The sequence below is a fragment of the Lissotriton vulgaris genome, chromosome 5 (genome assembly GCF_964263255.1).
Source record: "Lissotriton vulgaris chromosome 5, aLisVul1.2, whole genome shotgun sequence".
Lineage (NCBI taxonomy): Eukaryota > Metazoa > Chordata > Amphibia > Caudata > Salamandridae > Lissotriton > Lissotriton vulgaris.
The window spans coordinates 201,629,355-201,645,704 of record NC_141693.1 but is presented as its reverse complement, the minus strand read 5'-3'; the positions used below and the strand labels follow the sequence as shown (position 1 = coordinate 201,645,704).

Sequence of the window (16,350 nt, the reverse complement as noted above, 5' to 3'; positions counted from 1 at the left end):
ACATTCTAGACGTGAAATGAAAAATGTATCCACCCAAAAGAGAAAAAATGCTTAAGTCCTTTGGCGCATTCGCCAAAGGACTTTTTTTTTCCTAAGTAGAACTTTGTCCAACCTTATGTGGTGGACACCTGGTACTGATTAAAGGTGTAGGACAGTTGTCTGTTCTGTGTGACTGTCTAAGAACTGCTGGCCAATTGGTTTTTTCTTCAGTTTTAAAGAATTTTGGACGGAGTGCAGTGAAACGTCCCCTTATCAAAATAAAAATATATAGGGGAGGATAACAGTTATCAGTATCAACAGACTGTTATGTTATAAAAATAAAATTACCTGACATAATTCACGTCCCCAAGACAGGGTTTTTGTTGTTGACTGGCATTCGTAAATGCCACAAAAGCCTTCCTAACTCTCACCAACTGATGGAAACCTAAATACCAAATCAATCTATACTCATCCCGTGCAATAAAACACAAATACACACTATTAAATAGCTGTTCCTCCCCAAAGGGCACTCGCATGAAGAAAGTGCCACAAGGATTGAACAGCTAAAAGACTATACAAATGTAATATCCTAACACATCAGCAGAGATTACACCTTCTTGCACTGTAACAAGTGCTTTGCCCTCTAGCCATGAAAGATGCCAGTTTTCTCTGGTAGCAAGTGGCAGGTCAAGACGATAGGAGACAGGTGGGCCACAGCACAGGATTATGTTACAGAGCATTTGCTGTGATATGGGGGTGTAGTGTGAAATACAGAGGGGTGAATCCAAATATGGCTGTGATTGGACATGGACTGGGAATGGTAATACTGTTGTAGATTTACAGGGTATCGGGCCCAGATACAGGGGCAAGAGGACAGATAGAGGTACATCACAACATATACAGGGTAAAAGGACCAACAACATAATGCTGGAACCAAAACCAGGGCACCTGGTCCACATACATGTGCAGGACAGGGAGGTTAGGCAGGCCCAGATACAGGGGCGTTTGACCAAATACAGATGAAAAGTGGCACTGGGCAAAGATGCAGGGCAGATGTGAAACTTCACAACTTCCATGTAAGGACTGCCTTTCAAGAGCAAGGTCTCTTTGAAACATGTAACCTCTTTGTGGCCCAGTTGCAGGGCTCTGCAAACTTCCCTTCTGTTCAGCCACCAGGCGAGGAAGTGCTGTGATCAAACCTCATCTCCAATCTGCCCATGCTTTGGCCTCTCCCGGTGAGACCGCAAAAACAGAGACTACCACCCACTCAGCTGCCTTTAACAACCCACAAAATAAAAAAAATAAACGCAATATGCTTAACAATGTAAGGCACCCTCATTTCGCTGGAGGTGGGGAATGAAGAAAAGGGAGATAGAAATGAGCCATTGAAAGAAAATAAGAACATTAGTCCAGCAGCATCATGGGATTTAACTATGGTAATCTCTTCTCATAAGTGTTGATGAATGATCCTAAAGGTCCTGGAATGGAAGAACCACAGAGTGTTAGTGCTTTATCTGGGATAAATACCATAGCACTGGTATAAGGCGACTGGCTGGTAGGGCAAGCAGTAAAAGTCAGAGGGAAGAGTCGTGTTGTGTACAGTGAAGAATGGGAATTGAAATGCAGGCCTGAAAGAAAGGCGAGTTCCAAGATCTTTGAATTTGATGAAATCATTTTCAAGTCTTAGAGGGAGTGGTACGGAGTCCCACAGTTCTGAGCCTTTGCCTTTAATAGATCTTATACAAGATCCACTATATGTGCGTTGCTGTGTGATGGGCAGGTTCAGGTTTGAGGATAGAAGGCTTCTGGAGGCTCTTGACAAGTATCCATGAACGATCTTGTTGACAAAGTCTTAAAATTAGATCTTTGTTTTTTTCTGGAAGACAGTGGAGGGATCTCAGCACTGGTGCAATATGGCCAAGACATCTCAGGCCTTCGAAGAGACGGATACCAGTGGTCAACAAAGCAACAAACATAGGCAGTAAGGAGTTAGTAGTTGCACCACATAACTATACACAGAAATCACAATAGATTACTCTGCAAGTGCTGCCCACCTCTCAGATCCACTGCCAAAGGACCATAAACAAACAATCAAACACCAAGCAAATAGAGAGGCAGCAATGAAATAATTATGCAGTGCTTCAATGCACCAAACGAAACAAATGTCCTTCAATGATATGAAAAAAGTTCTTTTTAATATATCCTTTTGGTACAAGATGTCAACAGAGGCAGCCAATATTCTTGATACAGGATGGACAAATAGACTGCCAACGCGTTTCGCCCATTTAGGGCTTCTTCAGGGCAAATAATACAGTTCCCTGTGAGAGTACGGATTTTCCAAGGCGGATAGACAAAAGTGTAAACTTAATAACGACGATATCCAGTGCATCAAACAATTAAACGGATGAGGGAACGTGAAATAAACACAAAGTAGGTTCCAGAGTTTTTGCACCGTATTTCTGCTATAATTTCCGTTTATATGCACCTGGAATATGTGCGTGTGTGCTATGATATGCAACACTCCAAAAATAGTCTATATGTCACTCAAAACGTACCCATATTTTGCCGGGTCTCGCGACGCACCAGCTCCAGTGGGCCAAGGCAACCAAAGCCCGAGGATAAGAATACATTCAAAGCACAGGGCTGCCGTGTATTTCTGAGGAATCTGGGTATGTACATACAAGAAATACAACAGCGGCTACAGATTCATTTTCAATGAAGTGTGTGTAACCCGGTATCCCCACTTGACTCCGGGTATCAGCACCATACCGGGTTGTTCCGCCGCTCAAACACGGACCAGAACTCCACCCCTCTGTCCTCTCTCATTCCAGGAACCAATCCCCTCCGAGGATGAACCGGAAGGACACCCGGTTGACCCCGGAAGTCCCTCCCTTCACCAGGACCTGAAAGCCAGAAAAGCTGAACACCGAGGAAGGAACACCGTCGGGGAAGAGAACTCGTGGCAGGAGAGTCGAACCGAAGCGGAACCAGAGGCGGAGACCGGAGAAGAAGACGAGTGGAGCAAGGACTGGTGGAGTCCACATGAGGTGGCTGGGGAGCGGCCGCAACTCACTGGAAAGTTGCGGCAGAGCCGGTGAGTACCCACTCCGTGAGAGTAGCCACTGAAGCACATTAGGTGCACTGTAAATATAACTTGTCACCAACGGTTCACACACTGTGCACTATAAAATATTGTATAGCACACTCTTGGAGTATCACTTCCTTTTCCTCTACTTTCAGCCATTACCCCTCCGCAACCCCTAACAGCCGTCCCTCCTGACGTAGATAACTCACTCTCTCTTTCTTCCGTCCCATACCGCTGTCCAATACCCTACCCTCCTCACAGCCGTTTTCAAATCCCCTCACCTCCCGGGTTTCGGTAGGGGTACTCAGTTTACATAGTCCAGCAGGACCGACTGCTCCTTCTTGTTCTTGGTTTCCCTACGACCTCAAAGGACTACCCCGGGACAACGTCATGCAGATGAGGACGTTCCAGGACCTTCACAGGACGAAGACCCGGACGCCCATCCATTGGAGCAATATTTCTGGTGTTTTTTCACTGTAACACGTTCAACAACAAGTGGGGAGGGTCTAAGGGCAAGTTTACCGACCAGCCAGATATAAGCCCCTAACTCAATATATCACAACAAATAATATCTGGGGGTCAAAAGAGAAAAGAAAGTTTGACAGTAAGAACCACTATACCCAATGCACACAGAACAGTGTCAGTGAGAAATAATAATTAGTAAATGGTCAAGTCGAGACTCAAGAGTACAAGGAGAAAAATGTATTGTTCCCATCAGAAGCCACACTGTACCGCCCTTGTTATCATCATATGGGATCTCCTTACCCAGGAGACAAGACGGCCGGTAAACATTACCGTGACCGAAATGTGATATGAGAGCAGAACAGAAGAGTGTGGTAGTGGCTAATGAAAAAAGCAGTGTATGGTGATTGGAGTGGAAAAGTGAAGGGTACTAAAATTAGGTGAATGGGTGGAAAAAAGAAATTTTATTAGTAACCCCCAAACCCTAAGGTTAAAAGGCAGGTGTGGGTGCAGGTTTTAAATAATAACCGCACTTATTGGTGGTCGACATGTTTCAGCATTTCATAAGATTTTCTTGATGCATTCCTCAGGACCTATACATGATACACTACTGCTTTCGAAAAAAAAAAAAAAATTATGAAGATATCACCTGGAAATCCAGGCGTGCTCAACCGTATACTGTCAGTGCAATGGTAAGGGATCCAACATGTAAAACAAACGAACAAACAAACAAATAGAACACGTAAAGTTATTCACATCGTTATTGTTTGTATTCATAGTGGCATTGCAATATGTTCAATCATACCTGATCATTATTTTGGGTATGCACTCACCCTTGCGTGTAGGCTGAGGAGCTTCACCCCACCTGGCTGCAGCGCAGGTAAAAGGAGCACCGCTCTGTGAGAAATCACATAATGTTTACAGAGCGGCTAGTGGTATGACACTAACCGAATTAATAACAAAGTATACTTTGAGATGAAAGGTTATCTGAGCCTCTTATAACCAGGCTGGGCGTAAACGCCGTAATCTGTCATGACTCAGAAACGATGACCACTTAGTAGGGACAAGTAATGTATGAAAGCCGATCCGTGTCAGTTATGTTTAGGAAACGCACAATCGTAAAACTAAGTCCCTTCTATCTAATAGAGCCAACACTGGATAGCGAATCATAATTCCCAGAATTATGTTCCTTCTAAGGGCGCACTGGCACTGCATATTAATATAAATATTTGTCTGTAAATATTAACATTCATCTGTAATTCAACACGCATCAGTGCACATACCATATGATTTATGCCACTGTGATTCTGTTCAAGGACGTGTGCAAAAGATACACCATGGCACAATCTTGAAAGAAAACCCATTTTATCAAATAGAAGCAGTACTGGGTAGTGAACTACAATTCCCAGAAGTCTCGCCGTCACGTGATTGCTCACATCACGTCTGGCTTGTAGAGCATACAAAACACTACCTCATTCGGCGGTCGGCGCCCCCCCGAGCAGTACTGAAGACTGCCTGGAGACGCCGACGGTTAGGTGAGTGAACGCATTATGCGTGACTTTGTGTTGCCTCATTCTGTGCGAATACGCCGCTAGAGGCCACCCTGCCATCAATAACACGAAGCGTATTTCGTGTGCGTTTCCTCATTCTGTGCTAATACGCCGCTAGAGGCTACCCCGCCATCAATAACACGAAGCGGATCTCGTGTGCGTTTCCTAAACATAACTGACACGGATCGGCTTTCATACATTACTTGTCCCTACTAAGTGGTCATCGTTTCTGAGTCATGACAGATTACGGCGTTTACGCCCAGCCTGGTTATAAGAGGCTCAGATAACCTTTCATCTCAAAGTATACTTTGTTATTAATTCGGTTAGTGTCATACCACTAGCCGCTCTGTAAACATTATGTGATTTCTCACAGAGCGGTGCTCCTTTTACCTGCGCTGCAGCCAGGTGGGGTGAAGCTCCTCAGCCTACACGCAAGGGTGAGTGCATACCCGAAATAATGATCAGGTATGATTGAACATATTGCAATGCCACTATGAATACAAACAATAACGATGTGAATAACTTTACGTGTTCTATTTGTTTGTTTGTTCGTTTTACATGTTGGATCCCTTACCATTGCACTGACAGTATACGGTTGAGCACGCCTGGATTTCCAGGTGATATCTTCATAATTTATTTATTTTTTTCGAAAGCAGTAGTGTATCATGTATAGGTCCTGAGGAATGCATCAAGAAAATCTTATGAAATGCTGAAACATGTCGACCACCAATAAGTGCGGTTATTATTTAAAACCTGCACCCACACCTGCCTTTTAACCTTAGGGTTTGGGGGTTACTAATAAAATTTCTTTTTTCCACCCATTCACCTAATTTTAGTACCCTTCACTTTTCCACTCCAATCACCATACACTGCTTTTTTCATTAGCCACTACCACACTCTTCTGTTCTGCTCTCATATCACATTTCGGTCACGGTAATGTTTACCGGCCGTCTTGTCTCCTGGGTAAGGAGATCCCATATGATGATAACAAGGGCGGTACAGTGTGGCTTCTGATGGGAACAATACATTTTTCTCCTTGTACTCTTGAGTCTCGACTTGACCATTTACTAATTATTATTTCTCACTGACACTGTTCTGTGTGCATTGGGTATAGTGGTTCTTACTGTCAAACTTTCTTTTCTCTTTTGACCCCCAGATATTATTTGTTGTGATATGTTTTTTCACTGTACCCTGGTCTGTTGACTGTGCTAACGGTAATAAAAAGCCACAGCCATTGCGCACCTTATACAGCCTCCAAGCTTGTTTTTCCGGCCCGCCCTACCCCCACGATCACAGTGTGAAAATTCATAGGGCAGCAAAGCAATAATGCCCAATTTCAGCAAACACAGGTGACTTCGTGGTGCACCACGGCTATAGGACCCTTTGTTTGGGTGGAGAGAACACCCACCAAAACGTATGCTAAAAGATTGTGTTGGCACACGTTGCACAACTTTGTCGCTGGCCACCATATGGGATCATTGTTTTGGGACTGGAAAGAAGCCACCCTTATATCAACTATGGATCAATCCAAATATGCTGGCACATGAAATAACTGAAAAATATCGGTCATAAGAGGTTATTGGTTTCTTAACGTCGGCTGGTCGCTTTCACTTTGCTCTTTTGCTACAAGGAAAATACAATTGCCCTGAAGAAGTCCTAGTAGATTAGGACGAAATGCGTTGGCTGAAGGCTTTTTTGATTGAAAATAAAAGAAATTATAAGTTATTTGTTGTGACAATAAACTATTCTCGCACTAATTGGTTCAACTGGATTAACATGGACATTTAAGATTTTTTACATATATGTCAAGGAAAGTGGTGCGGTTCTGATCTATTGTTTTTTTTATTGTTTACCTGTTTTGAGGTGGCGCCCTTGAGCAGGGGGTGCTTTCGGAACCTGCACACAGATTTATATAATTGTTGTAATCACATTGGCATATTTTACTAAGCAGGTGCTGCGTAAGTGTTTTATATCCAACTGTCCACCTTGTGTGTATACAGCAAAATAATCAAATGAATTATCAAATGATGGAACAGGACCACAAACCAGAGACATTCAACAATTTATTTACAAGATGAGATCCTGCTGCAAAAAACAGTACATGGGGAAGCGCTTCTTAAACTCCAATCATAATGCAAGCAGGTGAGTGCACCAATAATGGGCACCGCCTGAACATACTACACAGCTGTACAACACGTTGTCAAAGTGACATCGTTTGGAAATCACCAGAAGAGCAAGCAATCTTAAAGAGAGTACAATTGAAGAAATTAAGCCCAACCGTAAAGTGCTACTTCGTTCCATTGCTCCACCAGTAAGAAATGTCAGCCACCTCCTCCTACCTTTCTGGCTGTCGGCATTCCCCAAGGAGTACGGGTCGCTGCCCAGAGACTCAAGGTGCCTTCGGAGGGAATGCAGCTCATCATCAAGCCCAGGTCGGTCTGGATCAAACAGGTTGCTCTCTTCCACAACCTCATTTATCCGTTCCAGCAGCTGGGTCACCCTAGAGAAGGACAAAGGTGGCTCTGTTAATGTCAACTCTTGGTCAAGGCAAGGAAGAAATCACATAGCGCAGCCAAACAACTCTCAAAAACATAATATATTACCCACATTTTGGTTAAAATAGTAGTCTACTCTGTTTTGGAAGAAAGATCCGTAGGATTCAACTCAATGGACCGACTATTGCTCAACAATCAATTCAAGCAAATAAAAAAATGGCAGGTTTGTGGACAGGCAATGAGAATGGTATGAATGCAGTCTATAATTACTGTTATTAGACCGATTTGTATGCTTGGACGTTGAAAGAAACGTTTCTTAATTTTCTGAATAAATGTGCTGCTTCTTTCAATTTAGGATTTTCTTACGATCCATCACAGCAGTTTACACACTAGTTATGTTACTGACCAGTGATCTGGACAATCAAACTAGTAATCTGTCTCTTTTCCTCTCAGTATGTCTATTCGTGGTTCGGCCCACGAGGAATGCAAAGATGTCCGCGCTCTGGAAGCCTTGGCTTATTAATTGGAGTCCAGAGGGTAACAATCTAAAGCAGCGTACAAGCCATCAAAATTGTGACTGCTGACTGCTGCACCCAAGTGTAACCTAGGAGCCTGGCTGTCTTTGGTTTCCACTGTTCTTCTGCAGGCTCTCCTTTGACTACCAAAGATAGCTTACTGGCTACAAATTATTTTAGAATATGGATGATTATCTGAGCAGGTTCCCATAAATGCGATTCATTCTACAATAACTTAATAGTTTTGTATTTGTAGTGTCTCAACTATGTCCTTTTTAGGTCTCGCTGGTGTTGCAGCGCGAAGCGCTGCCGCCAACGAGACTTATAGTCGCCGTGTTTCCTCCCAAGGTAGACAGACCTGGGCACGAGCCGATTCAGGTCTGGGCACGAGCCGATTCAGGTCTGGGCACGAGCCGATTCAGGTCTGTGAACGCGCTTCACAGTGGAACAGCTTGTGCGCGTTAATTAATGCGCAGCACGTCAGGCGCCGCAAGTAACAATTATCACAGCACGAGACCCCACTTATCACAGCATGAGACCCCACCTATTAGGGCTCGCCTGGCGCTGCAGCGCAAAGCGCTGCCTCTAGCGAGCCTTGTTTTCGTTATCTTGCCTCCCCAAGTGGTACAGACCGGTGCACGAGCAGACACCGGTCTGTGAACGCGCAAGCCGCAGGGAACGTCAACGTGCAAGCTCACGGCGTCACGCTCCTGCCCTCACGAGTCTCTTCCAAGGCGCGCTCCAGGTCTACTTGTTGTCATCTTTTAGAGACTTTTGCTTCCATTTTAATATTAGTTGGTTCAGTTTCCCACTTTTTATTTGTTAAATACCTTGATTTAGGACTAGAGCACAATGTAGGTGATTTAATGTATTTAATTAGTTGACGCGGCTCACGCGGTCACGTTAATTCAATATGCAGCGCGTTTGAATGCCTTTGTTTGCTCCCGGCGTTTGTACAGACTCAAGGACTGAGGCCTTCAATGCTATGCTCTCATCGCAGTCTCGGCAGAGAACCTGTTTTACTCCTTTCACCCCCACGCTCAGTACACAGCCGCTTACCTCTCCGGTAGTTTCTCAGATTCCTACGGCATCCTTCGTCTCCGCTGGTCCGGTTGTTTCCCGTTTGGAGCTGCTGATCCCAGGCGCATGGCAGAGACTCTCCCCTCTGTGTATCGGGTGCGTTCAGCCACTTCTCTTCACAGGGTAAAGTATGTTAGGCATTGGTGTCCATTTCTCACGTTAAATTCCAGCACGCAGTTCAAGTTTGCTGTCAGTCGCAGCTGCTTCTCTAACTTTCCCAACAATGAATCCTCCATGCAGCGTGCAGCTCGACCGGTGCGAGGAGCAGACTGGATCAAATTCCGCACAATACTTTTACCAACAAAAAGGATAGTCGCACTCCAGAGAGTCATTGTTTCAGGTAATTTTAGTTCATTATTGCTACGATCCACTTTAAAGGAGGGATAGAGAGAAGCATACAACAAAGACAGTTTTCTCGCCAGTTTCATGAAGTAGATTATGAATGGTTACCAAATAGGGAAAAGATGGTGGATGGCGAGCAAGATGTTTCCTCCGTTAGGGAAATATCTAACTTGATGTCTGGTAGTATGCGCAACTGCAACAGTCTAGGTTTGTGTGCGTGTGGTGTGAGTGTGTGTGTGCGTGTGGTGTGTGTGTGTGTGTGTGTGGTGTGTGTCACGTGTGTGTGTCCTCATAGTGATTTATAAACAATGTGTGTGGGTGGTGTGTGTGTGTGTGTGTGTGTGTGTCCTCATTGGGATATATAAATGGTGTGTATGATAAGATAATTAGGCTGGTAAGAGAATAGAAGGAATCTCATTAAGATCTTTGAGAGTTGAGGTGTGGGAAACGTATGAGTGGCATAAACTGTACTTTCATGTAGGAGAAAGGGTGAACATATGTGCTTTGTGTGTTTCCAGTGATAACGTAAGCCACATGTCATCACTGCTTTTGCTGGAGATGCCAGGAAATCACAGGTAAAGTTGGCAGTGGATGCCATGGACTCTAGTTTGGTGGGCCCTGTTTTGGTGAGCTCTTGTTGGACTAACAGAATATTTATTTTTGCCAAAGTGGTGTGTGCTGGCATTGCAAGTGTTGTTATAGAACGCCGGGGTGAATTAGTGTTGGGGGTTTATGTTCCTGCGTTCCCTATTACTGCCTATGCACCATGTAGCTTGTCTCTGAAGAGATAATGGGATGTCTTGGAGATGTGGTATTATTGGACTAATACACAGCTCTCTGTTGTCCAAATGACCTTGAACGGAGCGGTCGGTGAAAAAACCGCATAGTATTTCTGTTACATTCTTACATCGATTCAGGAGGTTTTTTTTGTATTGTTAATGGTCATATTGTTTGAAGTCCTTCCTGCCAAATTGGGTCTCTGGCAAATAGTTGAAGATCTTTTCTCTAGGTTAGACTTCGACCTTTGTAGTGTTTGAAGTGTAGGTAGCTGTTGCAAATCTTCTCATGTTCTTGTCGTCGTATGTTCAAAGAGCAACTGAAGCAATATCGCGACATCATGATGTTTGATTGACACAATATAGTTGATTGGCAAGAATGTGAGAATTTTTCTTCTTGTGCCTTGGTCCCAGCAGTTTCACTTTCAGTGTATTATGACTCCTGTGCAGTCCTTTTGGTGCAAATCCACATGCATCTGCATGGCTATGGCAATGCATTATGCATTTCTTTTACATAATGTCGAATAATACCAGCTAGAGTGTGGGTCCAAAAGGTAAAAACATCCTTGAGTGTGAGGGATTTTGTTGATAAGCAATGTAGAGTGAACAAAGTTGTTCTTCAAATAAGTCACCCATGGTGACAAGGCTTTTAAAACACAAGGCCCTATCCAAGGGGTCAAGGCAGCAGTTCTCGGTGGGCAATGTCAGATAGAGAATGTGGTCATTGCCCATGACTGACGTTGTGTTAGTTCTACATTCAGTAATGATTCTTCTACTCTTTTGTTCTCATCTGTCTTAATCCTGCTCTGATGTAATCTATAACTGCAACTGTTTGTAGCGACTGTGTCATAAACGTTTTATATAAGCTGATAGTCAGCTCTGTTCTACACAGAGTTTTGTCCTGTTGACCTTGAATAATTCTTAAACAGATTATTGTAAATACAGTTTTCTTTTCATTTATTTCAAATGTGGGTGATGTGATAGTCCATTACAGACATTTTGCAGAGAAATATTATGTTTATGCTTCATGCAACACCCATAAAAAAGTTTATTTTAGATCAAAACGGGACCTTACATATGAGAATTGGGAGGGTATCACGGAGATTTGCAGTAATATTAGTGAGCTACTACTGCTGTATTTCAGAATTTGGACGTATGTCTGTGCACTGTCAGTGATCTGGCCAAAGAAGGCATGTAAAATCGGAAATGTAATCATAAAATCAAAACTGTTAAGAACAGGGGCCCACAAAAAAGTTTGGCCTAGGGCCTTCAAATTCCTTAAAATGTCCCTGATTCGAATATATATCTGTCTCCCATCGTTTGCATATATTTTAATCTCACTGTGTACAGGAATGCTTATTTCCAGATAGAGAATGTAAACAATTTCTTCACTCCTGTGCAGACTGGGCTTTGCACGGGAATCAGGATTATATCTGGTGTGGTAATAAAAAAAAACACAGCTTTTATCACATACATTTTCTGCCAGGTGAAACAGGCTTAATACCGAGGCCCTAAACAAAGATGATGTTTGTTGGTACTTTATTTGGAGAAATCGTGCTGGCTAAGTGAAACGTTATTAATTGTCCTCACACTTCCTCTCACCACTTTTTGTCTATTTTGTTTCGTATAGAAATCCTACTCTCTCGTTCTTGAAGTCTGGGACCTGGTCAACAACACAGCTGATGACCCAGATAAGAGGCAGAATTTAGATCAAATGCTTGTAGTGCTTAATTTGTGCTAGTTGGTTTCCGGTGCTCGGCACCTGTACCTAATTGTCTGCACCGGCTCTCGTTACAGTTCAGGTGTTTGTACTGCCATTGGCAGCGCTGGCAGGGTATGGGTGGTGCAGGCTTCTGAGAAGGGCCCTGGCACTTATATTTTTACAAATTAAGCACTGTTGGCTTGGCGCCGCAATGGCAGTGGGCTCCCTGGAAGGACTTTGGGATTACACTTGTTGTGGTTGTGTTGCCTCCCCAAGTGGTACAGACCGGCGCACGAGCAGACTCCGGTCTGTGAACGCGCTTCTAAGACGCGCTTCCCAGTCACTGGCACGCGCCGCAGGGAACGCCAACGTGCACGCTCACGGCGTCACGCTCCTGCCCTCCCGCGTCTCTTCCAAGGCTGTTCTGCGCTCCAGGCCGACTTGTCTCATGTATACTGCTGTTCTAGAAGTTGGGGTAAATGAGTATAAATGTTAATTCTTGTCTCAACAGTATGTTATCATTAACTGACTGACGTTAATATCGGTCACTGATGTTTTGTTATCTCAATAAGCTCAGCTTCTGTGGCTAGAGAGGTTTAATGTCCTTAACAAAGCCTTTGATAAGGTTATGGACTATAAATGTGTTAAATTATACAAGTATAAATTGTTGGGTCACCCCCTTGGCGCATCCTTGCAGTCTGGCCGACAATCTAGCAATATTAAAAGTGGGATTGTAGGTGCTTGCAACCAAGCAGGATACTAGTTACTTGGTCTGTGACTGAAAGTTGGAGCATCTTTGTCCGTGGTAGCTTGGTTTAGTAGTCAAAGCGAACGTCAATAGAGGTGTTATAAGTTGTCATGATTATAGTGGCTGCAAAGATGGAATATCGAGCCAGTGTGTTTTGGTGTTTTTTTGTAATAAAAAAAGGATTAATAATGACGTCGATATATAAAGATAATTTTTTGGTTCTACATTTTGGTATTTTATATCCTACAGAGCAGTTAACAGAGCAGATACATTTGCAGTTCCTACAAGCAATGTATACAAGCAATGTATATTGCTTACAAAGGCTGTGCTGTCCAGTAGAAGGCTTGTGAGCCAGCCTCCAAAAATACTACATGTATGGATAAGTTGTTCGCAATGATTAGCTGATTACGATGGCTAAAACAATTGCACTAACTACCCTAAAAAATAGTGCAAACGGAGGTCTTTAGAAAAACAGATTCTACCGTGTAAAGAGCAGGTGTTTGGATATTCATGGTTAAAAGTCAAATGTGTCTTCAGATATTAGGTTTAAAGTTGATTGGTACAGTAGAACCTGGCCAAAGATGCAAGCAGCAGCACATCAACTATTCCACATGTAAGGAGTGGGGGATAGAATTTGCACTGATTTAGGGTAGACCGATTCTTACCCTTTGAGTCATTTGAATGTGGACCCAAAGGCAAAATGGACATGCACAAAGGCTACAAGCTTTAACAAGCATTAAAAATGCAATAGGTCTCGCCTTTGATTAAGTTAAAGCCATTTGCTTTGCTAATGGTATTTTATAGCAACGCAGAAGGCTTTAACTTAATGAAAGGCGAGACCTATTACATTGTTAATGCTTGTTATTACAAGCCACAATTGGTCACCACCTTCTGTGCTTCACAGTCCTTTTGACCAACTCTAAATGTTATTTAACATTCCAATATGTCCAACATTCGTATTCACCATCTCAACTAGAGTGTCAGCAATATTTCATATACTAGCTATTATTATTGGTGGGAAATTGCGAGGGTCTTTGCTGCATATTTACCGTGATGGAGGCGAAAAGAAGAGGCTCACAAGACAAAAGGTCTACAGAAACAACAAAAACTACAGATTTCAAAATGCTACAAGATATATAAAGATTTCTGCACAATGCAATTAAAATGGTACATACAATTGGAATATGATTCCACAGCTTTAAAAATCAGCTTTTACTGGGCAAGACTAACACCATGGAGCGCAGAGATGTGCAGTTCAGATGGTCAGTCACGACCTATAATGAAAATCAAACAACTAAAGGTTGGATTATCGCGAGATTCGGCCCGATTATCACAGCAGCCAATGGATCATGGGGGAGAGGGAGAGGTGTGCCAGGACAAATAAAAATATTCGTAGTCTATTGGGAATTAAATCCTTTTATTGAATTCAGTGTTAGTTGTGGAAGGGACTCTTTAACTCGGAGTCTTTCAAGACAAAGTAAAAACAAAAAACAAAAGGTTTGTGGCACAGCCAACACATGTTTCGCCCCCTATAATTGGCCTTTCAGCCGAGGGCTTTTTCAGGGCATGGGGAATTCATAAATTGGGGTTCTGTAACGGGGTGACCCCGACTTGGATCCCCGTTATGGGAAATGGTCCCGATCAAGTACCAGTGACTGCGATACGAACTGCACTTACTCCCTCTTGTATCCCTCAGCAGATGGACTATCGGGGGCTGGAGACGAGACTGCAGCGGCCCCTGACACAGAAAGAGACTGGCCCTTTAATTATCACGGAGAGGACGAGTGGGCGGAGTCCCAGGACGACGGATCGCCGTCAAAAGCGGAAGCACAGGACGACGAGGTGTGCTTGTACACCTGGAGAGGAGACGTGGAGCGAGGTCGGAGAAAGACGGAAGCAAGTTGGACGGAGGAGTCGTACATCGGAGGAGGAGCCCAGACTGAGGAGGAGACGCCTGGAGGCCACCGTTCCCACGAGCCGCCCAGCCACTCACCCGGGGGAGGTGTGTGGCTTGCTCAGGTGCGTAATCGGCTCAAGGGCTGGGTGGGACGGAAAGGCGGTCCGGTTGTAAAATAGTGAAGTCCCGGGTTCCCAGTTTTCCCTACCCTGAGCACCCCTGCCTCACCCTCACTTGTAAATACGTTTGGAGCACGTGTGGGTTGACTCCCTCACTCCCTTTCCCGTCCATTTCAGTCCGAGTAGGACAACCAGCTCACTAGCTGCCTTTTCTTTTGTTTCCTTACGGTCCTGGGGAAGAGGCGTTGTCAAGACGGACCCTGACGATATTACAGCCCGACGAAGCCAGACCGGCTATCGGAGGACTCAGCGCACAGAGCACCGAAGAAGACGGAGGTCCCGTAGCTGATCTCCCCGCCGAACCCCCCTGCTCAGAAAGACTTGTTCTGACCACTTATTGAGTTCATTAAAACCCGTTATCACCAAAACCCGACTGCTGCCATTCTCTGCTATCCCCTTGGGTCCCGAAAAGGTTACAGGTTCCTTAAATGTTCAATTTTTTTTTCCTCGAAATAATGGGCCTTCTCGTATTCTAGTAACAAGGTGTTTCTGTATTCATTGCCGGAAGAGATCTTCAGTCTGCGCGGGCCCTCCTAAGCAAGGCTGGCTTTAGGCCAGCCCGACGTGGGTACTGACCTCTGGTAGCCCTGATTTTTCAAATATATTGTGGATTTATAAGCACCTGCTGAAGAGTTCCTTGCCTTCAGGAATCTTCAGGCAACAATAAAAATGTCAAGGTAACTTTGGTGATTAATGGGCCTACTGGAGAGAGAGATTGGAGTTCTGTCTACTGGAAGTTTTGACTTTTCATAAAGTAGCGCAGAGGGTTAATTGGCTTGATGCAAAGCCATGCAGATCATAAAAGTGCATACCATGTAGATAATTCAGTGGGTTACTGCTTTTGTCAGAGATGTTTTTGTTACATGCAGTTTATAAATTACAATCCTAATACGGCACAGTTAGCTATCCACTGTCATTAAAGAGCTGCAAGCACAATCCAAGGGATAGATAGCGCCCAGGGGAGGAGCATCGCCCTACTGCTTCAACTGCAAGATGAATACAAAAAAGATAATGATAACGTTGAGCACGAGGTGAAGCCAGGTTGGGGAGGGGCTGTGCTTTCGTGACCCAGAGGCAGGAGGAGTGGTGGCTGCAGCTTAAGTGTGCATGACGGTAAGGCCGGCTGCTGTGGACCAGCCAAGCTCATGCGCACTTTGCATTTTTTCCACAGGCTGTAATATATAGCCTGGGTGGAGAACATGCACAGCCTCCCAGTCACTATATGAGTGCCAAACCACGGCGCTTAGACCAATCACAACGCTGTTGTAAGGCAGCATCGTGATTGGCTAGGTAAATTATTTGGCAAGGAAATTATGCAGTGTAATGTAGCATACATTATAATACTATTATTTCATTATTTTGTTAAATTTTACACTTTTTACTATTCTGGGCATTGGTTGCACCTCAGTAGAACCAGTTTAACCAGCCACACCTCACCCCCAATAGCAGAGGAGCGTCGCCCCAGGGCCACTGAGCCAGAAGCTGAAAAATAAAATTATATTTTATTTTCAGCTGCTGGCTGAGCAAACATATTCAAGGA

At 44.1% G+C, this 16,350-nt stretch overlaps 1 protein-coding gene across 1 annotated transcript in view; it reads right to left on the bottom strand.

Annotated features, from left to right (window-relative positions):
- Positions 1-16,350, bottom strand: part of ABCA2 (ATP binding cassette subfamily A member 2) — a 696,743-nt gene that overhangs the window by 415,205 nt on the left and 265,188 nt on the right. Inside the window, exon 4 of the mRNA XM_086921159.1 lies at positions 7,416-7,576. Coding sequence (XP_086777285.1) covers positions 7,416-7,576 — 161 coding nt within the window. The remainder of the gene's footprint in view (positions 1-7,415; positions 7,577-16,350) is intronic.